General features: G+C 45.3%; 2 protein-coding genes across 2 annotated transcripts; one reads left to right on the top strand and one right to left on the bottom strand.

The window, feature by feature from the left end:
* The first annotated feature begins 16220 nt into the window (after nt 1-16220).
* LOC127296215 (bidirectional sugar transporter SWEET3a) lies at nt 16221-18322 on the top strand. Its single transcript, XM_051326252.2, has 6 exons — nt 16221-16368; nt 16443-16479; nt 16566-16788; nt 17389-17550; nt 17825-17944; nt 18014-18322. The coding sequence occupies exons 1-6, from the start codon at nt 16335-16337 to the stop codon at nt 18173-18175; spliced, it is 738 nt and encodes a 245-aa protein (XP_051182212.1). The 5' UTR covers nt 16221-16334; the 3' UTR covers nt 18176-18322.
* A 186-nt stretch (nt 18323-18508) lies between these two features.
* On the bottom strand, nt 18509-20392 carry LOC127296223 (uncharacterized). Its single transcript, XM_051326260.2, has 6 exons — nt 20159-20392; nt 19901-19962; nt 19669-19804; nt 19504-19576; nt 19144-19209; nt 18509-18889 (listed from the first exon to the last, which is right to left on the bottom strand). Exons 1-6 carry the CDS (start codon nt 20302-20304, stop codon nt 18680-18682), a joined length of 693 nt encoding a protein of 230 aa, XP_051182220.1. The 5' UTR covers nt 20305-20392; the 3' UTR covers nt 18509-18679.
* Nucleotides 20393-22267: the final 1875 nt, after the last annotated feature.

Here is a 22267-nt window from a genome sequence, read left to right as displayed (position 1 = left end):
TAGACAGTGTTGGGCCTCCAAGAGCAGAGGTTTGTAGAACAGCAGCAAGTTTTCCCTTAAGTGGATCACCCAAGGTTTATCGAACTCAGGGAGGAAGAGGTCAAAGATATCCCTCTCATGCAACCCTGCAACCACAAAGCAAGAAGTCTCTTGTGTCCCCAACACACCTAATAGGTGCACTAGTTCGGCGAAGAGATAGTGAAATACAGGTGGTATGAATATATATGAGCAGTAGCAACGGTGCCAGAAAATAGCTTGCTGGCGTGTAGTTGATGGTGGTAGTATTGCAGCAGTAGTAACACAGTAAAACAGTAAACAAGCAGCGATAGCAGTATTTAGGAACAAGGCCTAGGGATTACACTTTCACTAGTGGACACTCTCAACATTGATCACATAACAGAATAGATAAATGCATACTCTACACTCTTGTTGGATGATGAACACATTGCGTAGGATTACACGAACCCTCAATGCCGGAGTTAACAAGCTCCACAATTCAATGTTCATATTTAAGTAACCTTAGAGTGCAAGATAGATCAACATAACCAAATAGATCACATCAATACCATCATAGTAATAATTAACTTCACAATCCATAAGAGATCACGATCATAAACTAAGCCAAGAACTACATGATGCACACCCTGTCCACTTTACACCATGCAGGAGGAATAGAATACTTTAATAACATCACTAGAGTAGCACATAGATGAATTGTGATACAAACTCATATGAATCTCAGTCATGTAAAGCAGCTCATGAGATTATTGTATTGAGGTACATGGGAGAGAGATTAACCACATAGCTACCGGTACAGCCCCGAGCCTCGATGGAGAACTACTCCCTCCTCATGGGAGCAGCAGCGGTGATGAAGATGGCGGTGGAGATGGCAGCGGTGTTGATGGAGAAGCCTTCCGGGGGCACTTCCCCGTCCCGGCGGCGTGCCGGAACAGAGACTCCTGTCCCCCAGATCTTGGCTTCGCGATGGCGGCGGCTCTGGAAGGTTTCTCGTACCGTGGCTTTTCCGTATCGAGGTTTTAGGTCGAGGGGGCTTAAATAGGCGAAGAGGCGGCGTCAGAAGGTCGAAGGGGCGACGACACTATAGGGCGGCGCGGCCAGGGCCTGGGCCGCGCTGGCCTATGGTCTGGGGGCCCAGTGCCCCCCCTCTGGTCCTTCTCGTGTGTTCTGGATGCTTCCGGGCAAAATAGGAACCTGGGCGTTGATTTCGTCTAATTCCGAGAATATTTCGTTACTAGGATTTCTGAAACCAAAAACAGCAGAAAACAGGAACTGGCACTTCGGCATCTTGTTAATAGGTTAGTTCCAGAAAATGCACGAATATGACATAAAGTGTGCATAAAACATGTAGATATCATCAATAATGCGGCATGGAACATAAGAAATTATCGATACGTCGGAGACGTATCAGTAAGCTCTTTCACACATCTCTGTCGATTATTACTCTTATGAATCCATTTCTTTATCAACGATTTTCTCCAATTTGATTTCCTGCAGAAGCCGCCAGTATCCCTGCTACTGCTTTGGATGAAGTTCCGAATAACTCCCCGGCAAATGGTGTGTCGATGGCTCTCGCCTCCCACCAGCTTACCCGGGAGCTTCTTAACAAGGGAAAGGGTGCCCTGGCGTGGATGCATTCGATGATTTTCCCCAAGGTCAAGCAGGAGAAGACTTTGGGGTAGCTGATTGATGCCTTCGCGGTTGACACCAAGGAAGTTATTGAGGTATTCAAGCGTACCTCGCGTACCTATGGTGCCCTCCTTGCCTTCCAACTTATGAAGGGTTACGGCTTTAAGGCTGACATCGAAGAAATGACTAAGGAGCTACCGAAAGAAAAAGATGGGCGATTTGTTGACTTAAGCGCCTTTACAGTGTCTACCCGTACTTGTGCTCGCCAGCTCCTCGAACTAGTTTCGTCAGGAAAGACATCGGCTGGCCCCAGCCTATCGACTCAGACCCAGGCTCCTTGATTGTTGTAATCAATTTTATCCTCGGGCTAGAGTGAAATATTATTCTGTTGCAACAACTTAAGTTTGTAATGAACACTGTGCTGGCGATGTTGCCAGCACACCTTTGTCATAATATCTTCACTTGTACTTCTCCTGATAGGAATTACTTGTACTTCTCCCGATGGGAGTTAGGTTGGATGCTCAATTTGACCATATCCGTCATCCTTTTTAACGCTGTTTCCTGCAGGTTTTCCCGGTGCCCTCGTTTGTCGACGACTCGTCGGGTGTTCTTCCCGAAGGTGATTGGATCCAGCGGATGAAGGGTCGGATCACCCAGATGGAAAAGGACCTACGCAGCACGTACGCCCTAGCTGCTATTGTCAATAAGAAGAGCGAGATTGCCGCCGACGTGGAGTGATATGCCCTTACTGAGCTGCATAAAGCTACCGAGAGCTTGAACTGTGAGTTTCTTGATCCCTGCGCCCTGAAAAAGACTCTTTTTCTAAGTTATACCAGTGGTGTTCCCGGTATAGCATCCAGGGCTCTTACGAAGTAGTTGGTTAAGATGTCAGCTAGGGAGTTCGCCTTATCTGATCCTTCATTTATTTCTTTGCCAGTCATAGCTCTGAACCGTGCGGAAGAAAACAAACGGATTCACGAGCGAGTGCGTGCATTAACCCAGCTATCCTCAGCCGAAGAGATTTTCTGGCGGGAGCACTCGAAGGCTTCGGCTGTCGCGCAATTTCAGGATCGGGTTCAGCAGGTCCACCACTTTTTTGACAAGTGCTACAAGGCTATGAGGGTGGTTTGGAAAACGATGTTCCCTTTGAACGCAGTTCCTCCCACGCTCCTTGCATTGATGTCTGAGTTTGGTAATGCCAAGAAGATCCGAGACTTGGTGCGTGCGCAAGTTTTTGCAGGGGCCAGGTTTACACTTGCTCTTGTACTCGCCCGTTATCCCTCAGCGGGTTTGCTGTCGATTGCCAACGCAACTGGAGACTTGGAGGCGCTGTATCCGAAGGTATTGTTGCCTGCCAACATAATTGTCGACAGATTCGAGGAGGACTCAAAGGTGCCTGAAGAAAGAGGAACTCCGCAAGGGTGATTTCAGGGATTTAATGTTTGTTTTGTAAATAGATAATTTGGCTACTTCATCCAAGTGTTTGGATTATGTAATGATGCCTTTTCATTCGGTAGATACATGCATATGTACTTTTACCATGTTATTGCCGTTGGCAAGTTTTGACTTGAGCGAATCTGAGTTGCTCGTTTAAATGTATGTATATTGGTTGGTTAGCAAATCTTTTGAGTGATCAGCTCGTGTTGCAGGTTTTGCTAAACCTGTTGTATGCGCAACTTTGCTTTCAACCGTTTTATGTTTCGACAGGCACTCCCGAATATTTCGGGTGTAGTGGTTCTGCCGATTAGCCCGTTGTTCCTTGATATTTCCATAAGTAAAATATCGAACGTGGGTTGTGTTTATATGTATTTCCGAACTCTTGCTATTTACAGCACTCGTAGAGGCATCTATAGCAGAGGGGAAGGTGAACGTCTTTTAGCACTCGTAGAGGCTTTTTGAAGCACGATCTTCTGCCTCGTACTATGTTTGCATAGTGATGGGGCTTAGAAGTTTGTAGTTACTGCAATGCTTAACAAAGAATCGAAGCTTAAGTTCTCATTAATAAGGTAAGCACGAGGCTAGAGGGCGAAAAGAGGAAGGCCCTGTTTAAAATAAAGGAAAAAAGGAAATAAAGGCTGATAAATTGCTTAAGCAAGGAAGGGGTTCTTCTCTTCTTCTGGCTTCTTCACCACGTTAGTGGTTGCTGCAGTGTTGCTGGTTTCATCAGGGGTTTGGGCAGTGGTTGTCAGTGTCTTGCTGTCTCCTATGCCTTCTGTGCCATCAACTGCCGAACCTTTTGCTGCCGAGGCTTCTGCTGCCGAAGCTTCCGCTGCCGAAGCTTTAAGGGCAAGAGCGGCTGGCTTCTTCTTGATTTCCCTGACATCTTTTTCCTCCTTGATTTCACGTAATGACAGCTTTGGTAAGGGGTCGACGATTTCTTGCTGTGACCCGAACTTTGCAGCAATCCTCTGAAAGTCGCGATCACAATTGTCCGAGCGTGAAAAACTTCCATAGACTGTGATGTTTGTCCCGTTGTTCCCATGCATTTTTAGCTTGAGGTATGCATAATGCGGCACAGCCATGAACTTGGCATACGCTGGTCTCCCGAGTATAGCGTGATACTGTGACTCCCAGTTCACCACTTCAAACTCGATCTTTTCCTTCCTGAAATTGTCGGCTCTGCCGAAGATAACATTCAGGTAGAATTTGCCAAGAGAGTAGCCCAGTGTGGTTGCAAGGATCCCATGGAAGCAGGTGTCTGTTTCTTCCAGCATCCTCATGGTGATCCCCATACTTCTGATTGTGTCGACGAATATCAGATTTAGCCCGCTTCCACCGTCCATGAAGACTTTGCTCATCTTGAACCCCCCAATTTGTGCTTCGACTACCAAGGCAGCGTGTCCTGGTTTTGGTATGGTCGTCGGTTGATCTGCTCGACTGAACGTAATGTTCTGAGAAGACCACTCGACATACTCGGGGATGTTTGCCATGATGCTTTCTGCCAAGTTGATCTCTCGGGTGAGCTTTTTCATCTCCCTTTTCGAAACACCTGTCCTATGGATCATGCTCATCTGCCCACGTGGTGGTGGGAATGCCTCGTTGGGTTGATGAGGTTGAGCCTGCTGGACTTGATGCTGCGGTGGAGGTGGGGGTGGCGGTGGTACCTGTTGCTGGCCTGACTGCTTGATGAGTTTGTGCATGTCAAGGAACTGCCGACAGTCCCTGAGCAGGTGACTCGACTTCGTCTTGCCGTCCTTGGAATCGACATACAAATGCAGGTAACAGGGGGCGTTGATCTGCTCAGCGTAGGGTAATTCAGGAGTCCTCTGCTGTCGTGGTTTATAGTTACCACGGTTCCCAGAGTTGTTCCGATTACCGTCGTGTCGATCGTCTCGATCGTCCTGTCGATCGGAATACCCTGCGGCTACCAGATTGTTATCATCATAGTTGCGGTTCTTCCTTCTTTTGTGACGATCCCTTCGGCCACCCGAGTCGTGCTTCGGCTGGTCATCATCTTCGTCGTCACTGCGCTGTCGTGGCCTTCGTACATTGTCCTCACCATCAGCCCAACTGTTGGCGATTTCCATTAACTTGGTTATGGTTTTTGGCTTTTTGCGCCCGAGTTCTTCTATGTAGCTCTCCCGCTGAACGCCATCGCTGAAAGCGCCGATTGCTCTGTCGACAGATATGTCTTCGGCAGCGTTTAGGAGTGTTGTGAATCTCCCGATGTATGAACGCATCGACTCCTTCTGCTTCTGTCGGTAGTTCCACAACTCTTCGATCCCAACGGGCCTCTTGTATGTTGCTTGGAAATTGGCAACGAAGGCATCTACTAGGTCGTCCCATGATTTAACGGAACCTTTCGGCAGCCCCCTTAGCCAGGCTCGCGCTGAATCCTTCAAGTAGTGCTGTAAACATTGCATTGCTGCTATCTGGTTTCCTTTGTGCAGGATCACAGTCTGCAGGTAGTCGTCTATCCAGGATCTTGGTTCCTGCTGCCCATCGTACTTGGAAGCGTCGGTAGGGGTAGGCTTGAACTTTTTGGGCGGCATCGTTTCACGGATTTTGTAACTTAGACAGTCGGCTCCCCTGAGCTCGCCGTCGTACTCCTGATCTTCATCCGAAGAATCGCTATCGTTGTCCTTTCTAGCGGCGCGTCGTCGCCTTGCTTTGTCGATCTTGCTCTGGGTGATTTCGTCCCGAGCATCTCTCGCATGATGTTTCGAACCACTGCCTTGCACCGTGGTCTTTTCCTTTTGCGGGACTAGGTTGTTCCCCAATATCGCGAGACTCTCCAGGGCACCTCGATGAGCTTGAGCCATGGATCCTTCGGGGCGCTGGTTGATGAGGTATGCGGCGAGGTTGGCCGTTGCTCCTGCAATGGTTTTCGGCCGTGGCATGCCCGCGGTATCCATAGTCATAAAGGATTTAGTCAGATTCTACGTTATTTCTCTAGCGTCATCTTCCGAAAGCCTGGATAGTCTCGACCGGTGCTTGCCTGTTCCCTGAGTGTTTCGGGAGGCACTCCCTTGCGAGCCCCTTCGCCGCTCACTGGATCGATTTGCCGCAGATAGGCGTCTCTCGAGGGTGGCTTGCTCTTTCGACAGGTGCTCCCGGTTTTTCTCTAATATAGAGCGATAAGCATTGAGGGTTCCAACTGAAGTTCCTGCGGTGAGTGGTGTGTTGTTGAGTACTGCTGCCCTGGCTGCTGCCCACTCCTCATCCGCGATGGTGTAGTCGCTATCGCGGTTGCTGGCGTTGTTTTCAAAACTTGCCCTTCTACTGGAACGGGGAGTATGGTCCTCGTCTCCTCTGCGCCTTGTGTTTCCCGTGTTATTGGCGACATAAACCTGATGATGTGCCGTTTTTTGGGTGGTTCCCTGGATGATGCTGTCGATACTGTCCTCTCCCGAAGAATACTGGGCGTTGCAGATGAACGGCGTGTCGCTCGATCCCAGCCCGTGCCTGGTGTCGCAGTTCAGGCAGTAGTACGAAGTTAATTCCGAAGATGTGGGATCGTCAGACCCCACCGACATGGAGGACACCGAGCGGGGAGTCGAGGGCATGGGTGAGCACGTCGATCCTGTCAGACCAGCCGATAGGTCGAGTGACGATGACGCACTTGAACTCGTCGATCCGGAAGTGGGCGATTCCAGCAATCGAAGGATTCCTTCTGCGTTGATGTTGTCGTGGGTTCGATTCCCACAGACGGCGCCAATTGTCGAGGGTGCTCCTCGGCAATGCCCTCCGATAGGGGCTTAGGGTTGATGGAATCCTGCAAGCTGACACGAGACATCGGTTCACAGACAAGCGGGGAGAGCGATTTACCCAGGTTCGGGGCCCTCGATGAGGTAAAACCCTTACGTCCTGCCTGTCTGTTCTTGATTATGATGATAACAGGTTACAATGGGGTGCCGAATAGTTCGGCTGTGATCTCGTCGAGATGGCTAATTACTAGGGTTACCTAGCTCTAGGCTTCTGCTGGCTAAGATTGCTAAGATTGATTGTGTCCCTCGATAGCCCCTCTCCTGGTCTTTATATAGGTGGCCAGGTCTCGAGAGGTCTAATCGAGTACGAGTAGGTTTACAGTAGATCTATCTCTAAACTTTCCTTGTTCGGCTTCTTCCGTGTCTTGTACTTCAAGTAATCTTCCGCCGCACCGTCCTAGTGGCCCATCTTGCCATCGGGTACCTTCATGGGCCTCCAGCTGGACCGTATAGGGTAGAGCAACATTGGTTACCCGAAGGGTAGTGCCCACGTCACCGGCCCTTCAAAGATTCTTACTAACACGGCGATCTCGTAGTATGGCTCGAATTTGACCAAAGATGGGGATATCTTTCAACAGCTTGCAAAAATTATCACCTCGGCCCTCTGACCATGGAGCAGCCGCATGAAGAGGACTCTTTGCAAGAAAGCGAACAACCGCCCATCTCTCTCTGCCACGGAGCTCTGTTCATCGGGGGCGCACATGAATCTGTCAAGAGCTACATTACCCCTGGGAAGGCCAAGTCTTTGGGTGCTAAAGATAAGGAGGAAATTGGCTGGGAGAGCCCTGTGACGTCCAAGGATGAGCTTTCTACCCTCAGGGACAAGGAGAGACAGAGTAAGAGCAACCATGATCAACCCTCTAAAGTCCTGGGCCCGTCTCTCACTACGGTTGTCACCCGACTGGAGTTTTCGGATGAATCGGGAATGAAGCAGAAGGATCTGGTGGGTGCTCATCTTGAGGAGGGGCGGGTCATCCCGGAGCTGTCGGCATCTGTGGCAAGGGCTCCTAGAAGCCGAGCCTCGCCGGTGGAAGCTACCCGCAAGAGTATCCGCAGTCAATGCCATACGGAGGGGTCGGTGCTAGAGAGGGCAATGCGTGCTGCTGCGGACAAGGACTCAGGTAACAATAAAACTAAATCCATCTCTGACTTTACTGTCTTGCAAGATTCCCCTGCCGATATCCTTCTTTCAGTTGCTAAGGATAGTTATGTAGTTTTTCCTTCTGCTTCTGGTTCTCCTATTGAGGCTCTTTCTCTGATCCGTGCGAAGGAGCTAGCACAAGCAGAGCTTGCGCTCGCTCGACATAAAATTGAAATTGACTTAGCCAGAGAAAAAGGCATGTCTGCGAAGGATTAGGGGGCGGCACAGAACACTTCCACTGATTTAGCTGCCTCTGTGTCAGAAGGGTCTGGCACAGAGGAAGTCAACGTGGTGGCGGTGACGAAAAGGAAAAGGGGCTTAAAACTTGAAGTGCTTTAGGGGAAAAGGTCGCTAACCCGCCAAGCACGGGACAAAGGCATGGAGTATTAATGCGTTGTCTCTTCTGGAACATCATGGGTTTCGGCCGTCGGGGGCGCCAAACTCCTAAAAGATTACCTCTGGCAATCATCACATTCACATGGTATGTTTGCATGAAACGGTTAAGAAAGACTTTACTGATCAGGAGCTCCGTAGTCTAGAGATAGGTGAAAAATTCATATGGTGTTGGCTTCCAGCTAACAGCCGGTCGGGCGGCATGCTGATGGGACTTAGGAAGAGCCGTTTTGATGTTGGATGTATTGACAGTGGTCAGTACTTCCTTAGCATACCTGTGTATACAGAACTCTGAACGTGAAGCTTGAGATCATGGGGATCTATGGACCGACTGACCACGCTTTCTCGCGGGAATTCCTGGGCGAAATTTCGGACAAGTTTGCCCGTGCTGAGTTTCCCATCATTATGGGGGGCGATTTTAACTTAATCCGCAGTGAGGAAGACAAGAATAACGATCGGGTTAACTGGGCTAGGGTGAATATGTTTAATGAAGCCATCTCTGACTAGGAGGTCAGGGAGATTCCACGCACAGGGGCGCGCTTCACCTGGACAAATAGACAGTTAAACCCGGTTCGTAGCGTGCTGGATAGAGTGTTTATCTCTCCCGCTTTGGAACCCCGTTTCCCACTCTGCTCTGTGTGTGCTTTTCCCGAAACGAGCATGGGTTCGGACCACACCCCTCTTATCCTTGACATGGGGGAAGACAATCTGATTAGGAGTAACAGGTTTTTCTTCGAAACCGGCAGGTTTGAGGTGGATGGGTTCCCATAGCTGGTGTCCTCCATCTGGACGAGGTTGGCTCAGCGTGTGGGTGATAGGGATATCACAGATTGGTGGCAGTTCATGAGTGGGGGCCTACGACAATATCTCCGAGGGTGGAGTAAAAACATGGGGAAAGAACAGAGACAACAGAAGCTTCACCTTTTGGAGCAAATCAAACAGCTAGACGAAGAGGCAGATACCTCTGGCCTGGAGGATGGTTGGGTGTTCCGTTATTATTTAGAGGACCAGCTGCTCAACATATACCGCACAGAGGAAGAATACTGGCGTCAAAGGTGACGCGTGCGGTGGTCGCTTCAAGGGGACACGAACACGGCATACTTCCATGCGGTTGCTAACGGGAGAAGGAGAAAGTTCTTTATCTCCTCTCTAATGACTGATGCTGGGCCGATCTCCGATAAGATCCTCATCCAAGAACACATTTACGCCTTTTACAGAGATTTACAGTGGTCGGTTTTCCCAAGGCTTTGTGGTCTAGCTCCTAATGCTTGGGAGGGTCTGGCTCGGGTAAATCATGAAGAAAATCTCAACCTTGCCCTAACCTTCTCTGAATCTGAGCTCCTAGAAATTGTTATGGAAATGAAAACTGACACGGCGCCGGGGCCGGACGGTTTTCCGGTTTCCTCTTTCCAGAAGTGTTGGCCGCTAGTAAAACACGGGGTTTTACACATCCTAAACAACTTCATCCTGGGGAGGATTGACATTGCTCATCTTAATTATGGGGTGTTGTCTTTGATCCCAAAGGTTCTCATCGCGAACAAAATCTCCCAGTACAGGACAATTGCACTCATTAATGTCATCTTTAAGATAGTGTCAAAGGCCTTCGCTCATAAGTTGCACCTGATTGCCCATCGTGTGATCAGCCCAAACCAAACGGCCTTCATTAAGGGGATATTTATCCTGGACAGCGCTCTGGCACTGCAAGAAATTATTCATGAGCTTAAACGCAAGAAGCTAGGGGGAATCTGGCTAAAACTTGACTTTGAAAAAGCATATGACAGGTTAACTGGGACTTCCTGGTTGAGGTGCTTCGAGCAAAAGGTTTTGACGTTGGTATAATCCATAGGATCATGCAACTGGTCACGGGTGGCCATACTGCTATTGCCATCAATGGGGAGGTTGGTCCCTTCTTTCGCAACAAGAGGGGGTTGCGACAAAGGGACCCGCTGTCCCCGCTGCTCTTCAACTGCATGGCGGAAGCGATCTCCGTTTATGCTTTCTAAGGCATGTGTAGCTGGACACATTGCAGGAGTCGTGCCTCATCTGATCCAGGGAGGGGTCTCCAATCTCCAATACGCTGATGATACCCTCATTTTGATCCAATACAATGAACAATAAGTTAGAAATCTCAAATTCTTGCTCATGTGCTTTGAAGAAATGTCGGGTTTAAAAATTAACTACCATAAGATTCAGGTGATTGTCATGGGACAACCTCCTGAAAACATGCAAAGGGCTGCAGACATGTTAAACTGTAAGCTGGGAAACTTTTCTTTCATCTACCTGGGGCTGCCCATCTCTGACTGCAAACTCACCATGGACCAATGGTTGTTCCTTATCCAAAAATTGGGAGTCGTATTGAATCTTGGCTTGGAAGGTTCCTTTCCTCGGGGGGAAGGCTCATTCTATCCAACTCCTGCCTCGCTAGCCTCCCAATGTTTGCTATGGGGTTGTTCCTGCTGCAAGACGGGGTCCATGCAAAATTTGACTCTCACCACGCCCGGTTCTTTTGGGAAGGAGCCATGACGAAATGCAAATATCACTTAGTGAACTGGCCGGCAATGTGCAGAGCTAAGGAAGCTGGTGGGCTAGGTATTATTAACTCCAAAAAGATGAATATCGCTCTCACGCTGAAATGGATCTTGAAGTTGTATCAAGGGGACAACTCCTTATGGGCACAAATCATTACGGCTAAATACGTAGAGGTGAGGGATATTTTCTCCGGCATGAGCCATGGGGGCTCGCCGTTCTAGAAATCTTTGCATAAAATTAAACACTTCTTCAAATTGGGTGCGAAGCATCAGGTTCTCGACGGGCTCGACGGACAGAGTACACAGTTCTGGTTTGATATTTGGTCTGGCCCCAGACCCCTTAGAGATCGGTTCCTTACTCTGTTCAGCATTTGTGACCGTCCCCTTATCTCGGTGGTTGAGGCTTGTAACTTAGATATAGGAATCAGATTCCGCAGAACTTTCAACCAAGAGGCCTTAGTGGAATGGAGACAGATTCAGCAGATCTTAGAGGACACAACCCTTAGCACGGGGCGGGACAAGATCTCCTGCAAACTTGACCCCTCTGGGATATACACGGTGGGATCGATGTATAATAAATTATCCCAAGGAGCTTCGGTAGCCCACTTCAGGGGGATCTGGGCTGCCAAACTCCCGCTCAAGATCAAAAAATTTACTTGGCAGCTTGCCCTCGACCGTCTTCCATTGAGTGAACTTATCACTTCACGCCATGGACCGGCATCTGGAAGATGTGCGTTATGTAACCGGGCGGAGAACGCCAATCACATTTTCTTTACTTGCTCTCCTACTCGCTTTATGTGGAGCGTGGTCCGACAACTGCTAGGTTGCGGCTGGTCTCTGACTTCCTTCGCTCAATTCTATGTGATTTTGACAAGTTTTGCGGGCAGGTCTCACCGCTTGCTTTGGTTCCTGTTTGTGGTCCAAAGTTGGGCGCTTTGACTTATTCGCAACAAGCTTATTTTCGAATCTAAACTTATCCGACAACCGGCTGACATTTTATATACAAAACTATCATCTGACTGCAGATGTGGTCGTCATCAGCATAACTCCAAAGATAGGGCAAGCATCCAGAAGTTTGGTAAACCAGCTAAAACGTATGCACTCGGAGGTGGTGGCAAGTGACGACTAGGAGCGCTGGCGAGGGGATGGCCGTTCTCCCTCATGCTTCCTAGATTTTCACCCTAGTTGCTTCTATGCTTTATGTTGGCTAAGTTGTATGCCGCAACATGTAATCGTTAAACCTTGTTCCGAACATGATGGCTTTATTAATTTAAAGTCGGGCACTATACTGCCTTTTATCTAAAAAAGTTCAACAGAAATAATTTCACCACGTAGAGGAAATGGTTCACTGGGGAACCGTAATACTACCTGCAATGCCAGATCTAGCTGATAGTAAGACACTCCGCCTCCTAGCACCAACAAGGTCAATGTGGGCAGTGGCTTCTAGTACAATGATCAAAGCGAACTGTCAACTGATCGAGCTGTAGCGTACGCATGTGGTAGCTAGTGGCGAGCAGGGACAAATCAAAGCCATTGTACTGGTCCTTGAGGTGAGTCATTACGTTGTTGGTTACGTAGCTATATTCGCTCAAACAGTTAATAGCGTATACGACACATATTTGTCTAGTGGATGCCCTGACAGTACCTTTGCATTCTTTTGTAGGTTCCACCACAACACCTACTGCAAAGCCGCACTAAAAACGAGCAAAGATATGGTTCCAGGAAAGAAAATTTCTACTCTGGCGATTGGGCACATATATGCTTTATGTTTGCGAATTTCCCGTAGCCCACCGTAGTGAGCTCACGTGCCAAAGACAAAGCAGGTTCCTGAGGGAGGCCTAGGGCCTACTTGGATGCACTAGTCTAGAACTTGTGCTTAGAGAATATATCATGTTTTTTTATTACAAAATGGTGTCGCGATGCTCCAAAATTGGTATTGCTCTCTCCGTTCCAAAACAATTGAAGTTTTAGGTTTCTCCGAATTAAAACTTCTCTAAATTTAAGTAAATTTATGGAAAATGTGTTGATATCTACGCCATCAAATCTATAAAGTACAAAAACATGTTGTATGGTGAATCTAATCACACTAAATCAGTGTTGTAGATGTTAATATTTTTCCTACAAATTTGGTCAAACATAAATTAGTTTGACTTGTGACAAATCTAAACATTGATAAACAAATTGTAGATACTTCAAGATGCCAAGTGAGGATAAAAAACATATTTATTATGTATTGTAGATAGTGGTGTTTTTTCTATAAATTTAGTCAAACCTAAACAAGTTTGACTTAAGACTAAATTTATAGGCCTTATAAACACGAATGAAGGGAGTAACTAGCTCAAGACTTGTTTGCTAGGTTAGGATAAAACTCCATACAAGAAAAGACTATTTTTCTCTCTCCCAAAACTCAATATCATTAGTCTGCAAAAAAAAATTGCAGTTTGTTTCACAAAACATAAGGTGAGACGATAAATAACTAAAATCACCTTGCAAGACAAAAAAAAACACAGCATCAGTAGTGACAGAGCACCGCCTCCTAGCCAACAAGGTCAATGCGGACGGAGCCTACAATGATTAAGAGGAAGCGTATGCATGTCAGAATGGGAACAGCTTGCGAGTGGCTAGCAGTAGCAGGGACATATCAAACTACCAAAGACAATTGCTGAGAGGTAAGACTTCGAGAGCTTGCTTGCACCCTCTTGTTTTCCAAATCCTGAGGCGACCCCAATAACATAGCAGGAGTAATTTCTCCTTTTTTAAAACTTTGATACATTCTTTTTCTAATATATGCTAATGCACCATCCCGTTTAGTGGCCAGACCTGCAAAAGTATAGCCAACTACTTCTTGTTTATTGTGATGACCCTCGTGGGGTATATATAGAGATTTTCTCAAAATTTGAAGTATAAGACAATGCAGAATCCTACTCTACCCTAACTCGTATACCTATTCTAACACTACCTGGGTGCACAAGTCTCGGACTAGTGCTTAGGCAATATATTATTATTTTGATTAGAAAAGGGCACTCCAATTTCTTAAAACAAATCAATCGACCAAGCAAATTTGTCCTTACAGTTTTCTAACCCGCCTTATGGCATTGACAAAAAAAAAATAGACACTCCAAGGGGCCAAGTCTGGACAAAAACAAGATTTGTTCGGTATTGTAGAAGTGATACTTTTTCATATGATATCTATATAATATCATGGTTTTTGATTGTTTTTTCTGTAAGTTTGGTTAGATTTTACTTAGCTTGACTTTTCAGGAAAAAAAAAAAGGTCTTATTCATTAGAACGGAGGAAGTACAGAAGGCAGACACGATAGATAACTAAAACCACCTTGCAGAACAAAATCTAAAACCAGTCTTTAGCAAAACAATGTGGAAGAAATGCCCTCATAATGGTATTGAACTTGGTAAAACCTTTTCAAACACTTTTGTTAACATATATAACTCATGATCAAGGGATCACTTGTATTTTGCGATAGGCAACCAACGGCACTAGAGTGCCCGCATGTTACTTCAAATGGTAGACATCACATAATCAGACAAACTGCGGTTATCCATCTGCAAGAATGGTAGTCATCACAGCATCAGTTCTTCTACAAGAACAAAGCAATTGTTCTTTTATCAGATATATTCAAGCATCAGATCTAACGAACCTTAGTGTCTCCTCCAGTAACACGGTCCTTAGTACGGCATCAAGAATCAAAATGAAACTGTAAAATATAATTGGTGGCTTCATGACTTGTAAATATATTCAAACTAGAGCACTACCCAATTTAAAATGCTTGCATGTCTTGTCATGAGCAACAGATCAAAGATTGCTTAGAATACAAGACACAAGAATAAAAACATAAGACATGCTAAAATCTTCAGAAAGAAAAGGCCAACTTTTGCTGTTTGGTGCCGTATTTTCATTCATCACATGTTGTTACATGTTCATAGGTTCTCAAAAAACCAAGTAGATGATGTAAAGTTATGGATTGATAGTCTTCCCTAGTCGGTAATCAGACTCCAGTAAATACTTTCCTCCCATTTTGATGAAAATAAATGCAATGCTCTTGCATGTTCTTGAATGAAAAACGAGAAGCTAGGAAACAGACACCCTTCCTGCGAAAAAAGAAAAACAAACAAACACCAGTTCAAACGAAACTGATGCTCACCCTCTACTTATTCTTATCTGCATGACACTCGCCTTTTGTTGGAATCAGATGCTTAGCGTTGAAGATTTTATACGTAGCATGGAAACTTCAGCACATATTCAGGATTACTGGTATTCTACAGCATATTCTATCATTAGTGACAATAACAACTGGTCACAATACGATGTGAGAAATAACAGACAGCTTACTTACTGTCATGGGAACCAACAGAGCCCAGTTCTATACAGGCAGCACGAAAACTTCCACTGCAGAATGCTCATGTACAAGCAATCACACACAAAAATAACAAAAAAATAAAATGTTAATCAGTAGGCTATCATAATAACATTTGTTCAAGGTCATTAAATTAGTTAAGAGGTTATTGATGATGTGAAGTGTATAATTGGATTACCCTAGCCCTTTCCATCGTGTTTGTTCTTCTGTTCATGTGTTGACCGTCACATGTGAGGGGGTGTTGTGAACTTTATAAGTGGATTACACTACCTAGCCCTTTCCACCAATTCATACTTTTGGTTGCGTTGGCTAGTGTATAAGACTTGACAATTGACAGCACCAGTATATCTAATAAATAGCAATCTTTACCAGAAAAATGCAGTTCTTCGTTACGAATGGTAAGCAATAGTATCAGTCTATATGGCAATAACAGACACGTTCTATGATCAGATAATGATGCATAATGCATCAGATGCATGTCTGCTTCTTTACATCAAATATAGAAAACGTGGAGAATGGACATTGTTATGTAATTTTCAACATCTTCTTTTCCTGTGTAGCAACATTTAAATCGAATAAGACATTTTGCTCCTCTAAAAAAATAAAATAAGGCACTTTCATGATACTCAATACCTTCACAGTCAAGCAAATCCAACAGTTGGACACCATATCTCGCTATCTTATAGAGAGAATAGGTGCTACAACATACCAGGTTCCCAAAAACACGGATGAATGGACCAGAATCAAACATGAAAGCTTTTGAGATTCTTGTAGATAAGAATTAATGAAATCGATGCTTGGAAAATTCATGAAAGACCTTGTCATCCTAATTTGACGTTTACAGTCTTGCGGAAAACTGTGCCATGTTACATATGAGCAGGAGAGCAAAGTGGGCCTCTTTATATTCCACACTAGTGGTTTGAGCAATATCTTCTATTTCCCCACTTGAAACAACTATCGTGCATTATAAATAGCCTGCTCGTCGTTGTAACTACAACCTGGGCAAGTCCATTTTCTGCAGCAAGACAACCTTCAGCCCAAAACAATGTTTGATCTACATGTAACAACGGGGATTGTAGGTAATTTTAGAGTTCACTGCCCACTTCACTTAATTTGCTTCCTCTTTTAACGTCATCATGTTCTTTTCTTGCAGCAAGCGTGGTTTGCTTTCTTCTCTATGCAGTACCAATGTATATGACTACATCATAAGCTCCTATGATCAGCTTAGAGTATATGATGCACTGCTTAACCCTTTCTACTTTACTTTGTTTCCCAGATTGACATTCAAAAGAGTGATAAGGAAGGGCAGTGTAGAAGAATTCTCATGCATACCGTATATCTTAACTTTGTTTAGTAACCTCACCTATACTTGGTATGGCCTTCCGGTAGTGAGCTCTGGGTGGGAGAACTGGACTCTCTCCGGCATCAGCTCAATAGGAGTGCTCTTTTCAAGCACATTTATTATTATATACACATGGTTTGCACCTCGAGGAAAAAAGGTAAGTTATTACTGAAGATCAGTGATGTTGTTCCTTTAGGATGTTAGTAACTTCCAGACTACATAAGAATTGGCTGCCCGCTAGCATCTTATATGTATAAACACTACGACAAATATAAGCATGTGCTCAGGCCTAGGGCGTTAACACAGTATTGGTTACACATGAGATTGTGTACTTGCATATGCATTTAATTAGCCAGTTTAAGTAATATAGTGATGGTTTCATTCGTCAGGCACCAAATGCATCAATGTAAATATAATCTGGAGCAAAAAAGTTATTGTTTTGGAAAATCAAGCAAATGAATCTAGCTACTAGTGAGTAGAGAATCTCAGAACACAAATGTATCCATGTAAGAATGGTTAAGGACAAGAACAGTTGACATATTCTATTCATAAAACGTAACTTACTCTTCATGAATCATGTAAGGCAGAACAAACACCAGCCTTCTGATGCAACATAAAAGAATGATGTCGTTTCATAGATAGACCTAGGTAGTTATAGATAAAATGGTGAATAATTTGATGCTTACATGTATATAAGTTGTAATAAGAATTATTATCTGTTAGTAATCCAAGCCCTGTATCTCATAACATTTTGCAGAAGCTTATCATGATGATGGTATCTGCGCTTGTAATAATCGTTGTTTCGGCTGTACTTTTGTCAAGCTTCGCAATGCACACCCACCAAATGCGTAAAGCATTTGTCGGTAGCATTAATCTGGTGGCTTCCGTATTAATGTATGGCTCTCCGTTGGTAGCTGTGGTGAGTACCATTGTTACTTATTGTTGCTCCAGAATTATGAATCACAGATGAAAAGAACAATAGGTTCCATCCTAATAACTCAACAATGGTCTATGTCTGACAAAATGATTCAGTAAAACAAACCCAAGTGATAGGTAGTAATCATATGTTCCACAGTATTTGATAATGATTCAATGCAATAATTTTCATATTTGAAAGCATGGATGAAAAAACCATTTAGTTAGACAAGACATCTTCACATGGCGAGAAACTTATTTTTTTTTCAACCTTGCAGAAACAAGTTATCAGGACAAAAAGTGTGGAGTTCATGCCATTCTACTTGTCATTGTTTTCCTTCTTGACAAGTTTACTGTGGATGTTATATGGGATACTAGGAAAGGATCCTTTTCTCACGGTTAGTACAGAACAAATTTAGCACAGAAGAATCTATGTATTATACTGATGTACTTGTTTTCTTATGAAGGCACCAAGCGCCATCGGCTGTTTAATGGGTATCATTCAGTTGATTGTGTACTGCATTTACAGCAAATGCAAGGAAGCACCCAAAACGAATCCTGATATTGAGCGAGCAGATGTAATGAAAGTTTCAGCTAGTCAAGAGGACACAAAGGGACAAAAGCCATAATCCAAAATCCAAACTACTTATTTTTCTGCGACAGTTACATTTTGTTTTCTTCCCGGAAGAAGTGACCCTTGTACCCGTATAATGCGAGAAGAAATAATGCTGCAATATGTTTCTAGTCCAAGATTACAAAGATAAATCATTTGTTAATGAGGTGGCTACACTGTCCCATGGTTACACATGCTAAACGAACAGCACCACAGGTCTTAAATAACCTAACATTTTCCCTCTTGGTGCAAACCATAGGCCAGCAGCCAAGAGTAATTTTATGTCTGAAAATCCTAAGTGGTTTATCTCAATCACCCAAAGAATGGTGACAAGACAAATAGGTGTTCATAAAAGACAAAATAATAACAGGCATATTATACAGGGAAAAATATATTTTTTACTTTTACATGTAACATGTTACCAGGTACATGAACACATTAGGTCATGCAAAAGCCAGGACGTTAAGAAGCAACCATTAGATGTTATAATAAAAATGTAACGAAACAGCTAACTTAATTGTTATACTATGGAGCTCCGGATGAACTGTGCAATTGCTTTAACAGCTTCTGTTTCAACATCATGTTGATTTACTCCAGTAGTATTTTGGTGTTTTTGGCTGATCTTGAAAGAGTGGTCACCACCATCAACAACATGCAGTTCATTCTGGCAGGTCATCTTTTTGCGAGTGAACTCAAGCTTGTCCAAGGGGCATAAGCCATCTTTATTGCCCTGTGAACACATGCACTCCAAGTCATGTTTCAAATACTACCTCCGATCCATATTAAATACTACTCGTACTAAATCAGCGACACTTAATATGGATCAGAGTATCTAGGATGCTGTTTGGGACCCCGGAATTTTCTTCATATTCTTATCAGAATTGAACTGTTTAAAGTTTCTATAAAATTCTGTGTTGCAAAAACCCCTAGATTGGTTCACTACAGATGTTCAGAAATGAACAACGAAATTATTTTTTTGAGTACCTGCACAAACATTGTTGGAGTCGTCAGCTTTAACAATATCTCATCCCTCAGTGCCCCCTTCGCTCCCTATGTTGAAGAAAGCAAGGATGCAGAAAAAAGGATCAATTCATTTAGTTTGTAATATCCCTGCATAGTTATAACAGACTGAGAAACAAAAGCATGTTGATCTTAATATCACAACAATCAACAAGAACCATTATGGGCATACCTAATTGAGTTCCGTAACAATTATTAGATCTAATCCATTTTCTGTGTGTATTATATCATAGTATATTATTAAGTCTTGAAGAAAACAGGCGCATGAAGGAGATAGCCCAGGAAGAAACTCAAATACTAAGCATACACTGTAGAGTGGGATACCTTCAATGGATAGCCCAAGCATATGACAGCAGAAACATTGATATCATCAGAGCTAGCCACCATGCAGCTGACCCTGAGAATGTTGACACATCATGATAAAAAAGTACTCAGATCACGAAACAAACCAAATAGATGCACAAGAACCAAGTTAACACGTAGTGTCACCTCGAACCCATGGACTTTCCCATCAGAACAAGCGGGTGTCCCGGATGCTCTGCTACAGCATTCTTCACCACACCGAGATGATGATCAACAAGCTTGTCCGCCTTTGGGGGAGGCCTCCGCTTACCACCAGACATATCTGCAGCCACATTATTGTTGATCAACGATTAGGTGAGCACTGGACCTTCAGATAAGAAGGAAATGAGTAGTGGTAGACTTCAGCAAATTAACTCACATGGATAGTCAAATGTCACAACTTCGACGGCATCCAGAGCATCTTTCACCATCTCCTTCCAGCTAGAAGAATCAATTGACAACCGAACGTCACCATTCAGATAACAGGCACAGATTTATATCAATTGAAATCCCCAACCCGGATTTTTTTAATGGAGGTAGAGCGCAACTAAGAAACATTTTACCAAAGAGGAGAATACTGACTACAGATCTATCAAGCGCGTGCAGAACACACAGAGAAAGTCGAAAGAGGGCTCACTGGGTCATCCAATCGGACGAGGAGGGGGCCCCGGCTCCGTGTGCGAAGACGACCACCGGTCGGCGCTGAGACAGTTCAGTCCGAAGGGGCGGAGGTGGAGCTGGCGGCGGCGCGCGCTGGTCCGCGCGGCGGCGCTTGGGAGCCATGGAGGAGTTTAATTTCGCTGGGGAAAGGAAACGAGGGCCGGCTGTATGATGGCGGGAATTCTTCCCGCTGTTTCTGCAGACGCACTGGCGAAACGAAATTTTGTCCCGCGCAACTATATACGGTTGACACATACTACCTCCATCTCAAGGTTTAAGACTTGTATTTTTTTTTTAAAGTCAAAGCAAGTAAAGTTTGACCAAAATTTTAAAATAATCTATCAGTAAATATGATATTTTATAGATAGCATATAAAAAAATATTTTATTATCTATCTAATAATATTAATTTTATATTGGATATGTTAATGATTTTTTATAAAAACTTAGTTAAACTTAAGTCTTGGAATGAAGGTAGTATCAGCCTGGCGTGATTTTTTTTTTTTGCAGGGAATCCAAAGAGCTTTTATTCATCTAGAATAGCTCCAGGCCAAATCAGCTTGAAGGTTGATAACCAGAAAGCCTGGAGTAACACTGATTCAACTATCCGTCACCATCAGTGTGCAAGCACATTTAGCACACAGATGAGCCGGGTGATTGACCGATCTAGATACATGTTAAATTCTTCCTATAAATGTTCAAAGAAGACACGGCCAACCAAGGCACCTAAGAGGGGCAAATGCATCTAGACCGCTCGTTTCCACCGCAACAGTTAGCTTTTCACCCCCGCGGCAATGACAGCCGCTGGATTCGGTAATTTTTTGTTTACCCGCCGCAGCTTGTTCACAGTCTATGACGCGTGGGCCTGTTTTCTTGTGGGACCGGTGATCAGAGGCAGCAGCGAGGGCTCGTCTGCGTCCCTCGTTTCAGTTGTTGCTCCGTGGAAAGCGGTGAAAACCCTAGACCCGGATCGGTCTCTCCTCCCCCAATCCCCGGCTCTCTCTCTTCCACATCCTCTCTTCCTACGGGAGCCCCCGGAGGTGGCGGCGACCAGAATGGAAGGGGCCGGACCTCACCGCTCCTCTTCCGTGCGCTGGAGAGAAGCACCGAGGGCGCCGCCGCCTCGTGCCTCGCATAAGGAGGCAGCGCAGACACGGCCGCCGCCGCTGGTAGAGCGCCATGGTCGCCGCCGGTCGCGGTCGTCGCTGTGCCAAGAGCATGAGAGCACACGGAGTCGGGCGGCGAAGCAGAGAGCGGTGGCGACGCGCAGCTTTGAGAAGCTCAACCACAGCCGGCGGAGCTCGAGATCTCTGGTCAAGGCGCCTCCCCCGCCTCGTCATCCCCTGCCTCTGCAATCGACGAGGACGACCCGCGAAGAAGCAGCGGGCGGCGCTCCTCCGCCTCCTCGAGCCCCGGAGTTGCGTGGTGAGGCTAGCCGCGCGAAGAAGCAGCGAGGAGGAGGGAGCCGGAGCTGCGCCAGCCGCCCCGAGCCCCCGCCCTCATATCCACCCTATGCCACAGCTCTCACGCCCCGTCGTCATCCATTGGGAAGCGGTGCAGGATTGGCTTCCCCAAGACGTTCTTCAGGCTTGTGGTAGGGCTTGGTGGCCAAGCAAGGTGTGCAATCAACACCTCCCCTTCTCCTCTCTATTTCTTGATTTGTAGGATGCATTTCGATTTGAGATGGTCAAGATGTGATCCCTTCTTGCTATGATTAGGTGGCGTCACTGCCTGTAGGTCTCCAGCAGGGCATATGGCCATTGGGGAAGGTGTGGAGGACAGTGGGTTGCTTGTTGGAGAGGATCATTTCTGTTGGAGAGGATCGACGAGGAGATGCCGGGGAAGATTTGCTTCGTCTCCAGGTCAAGGGAGAGATGGAAGGCAACCATATCTAAATTTGTTGTGTTTTTCTGAATTTTCTTCGTGGGATTTCAGTTGCAGCGAGCAAGAAAAGGATCTCTGGTAAATCTCCTCTTCATTTTGTTTTTATTTCCAATATAATACTCGAGCTGGCGTTTCTAATCTTTTTGGTTGCTGTTGGCCGCAGCGAGGCGGATCATATTAAGTGTTGTAAGATCGAGACCATA

This window comes from Lolium perenne, chromosome 1, assembly GCF_019359855.2.
Source record: "Lolium perenne isolate Kyuss_39 chromosome 1, Kyuss_2.0, whole genome shotgun sequence".
In the NCBI taxonomy this organism is placed as follows: domain Eukaryota; kingdom Viridiplantae; phylum Streptophyta; class Magnoliopsida; order Poales; family Poaceae; genus Lolium; species Lolium perenne.
The sequence above is the reverse complement of the archived record's forward strand: the minus strand, read 5'-3'. Positions and strand labels throughout refer to the sequence as shown.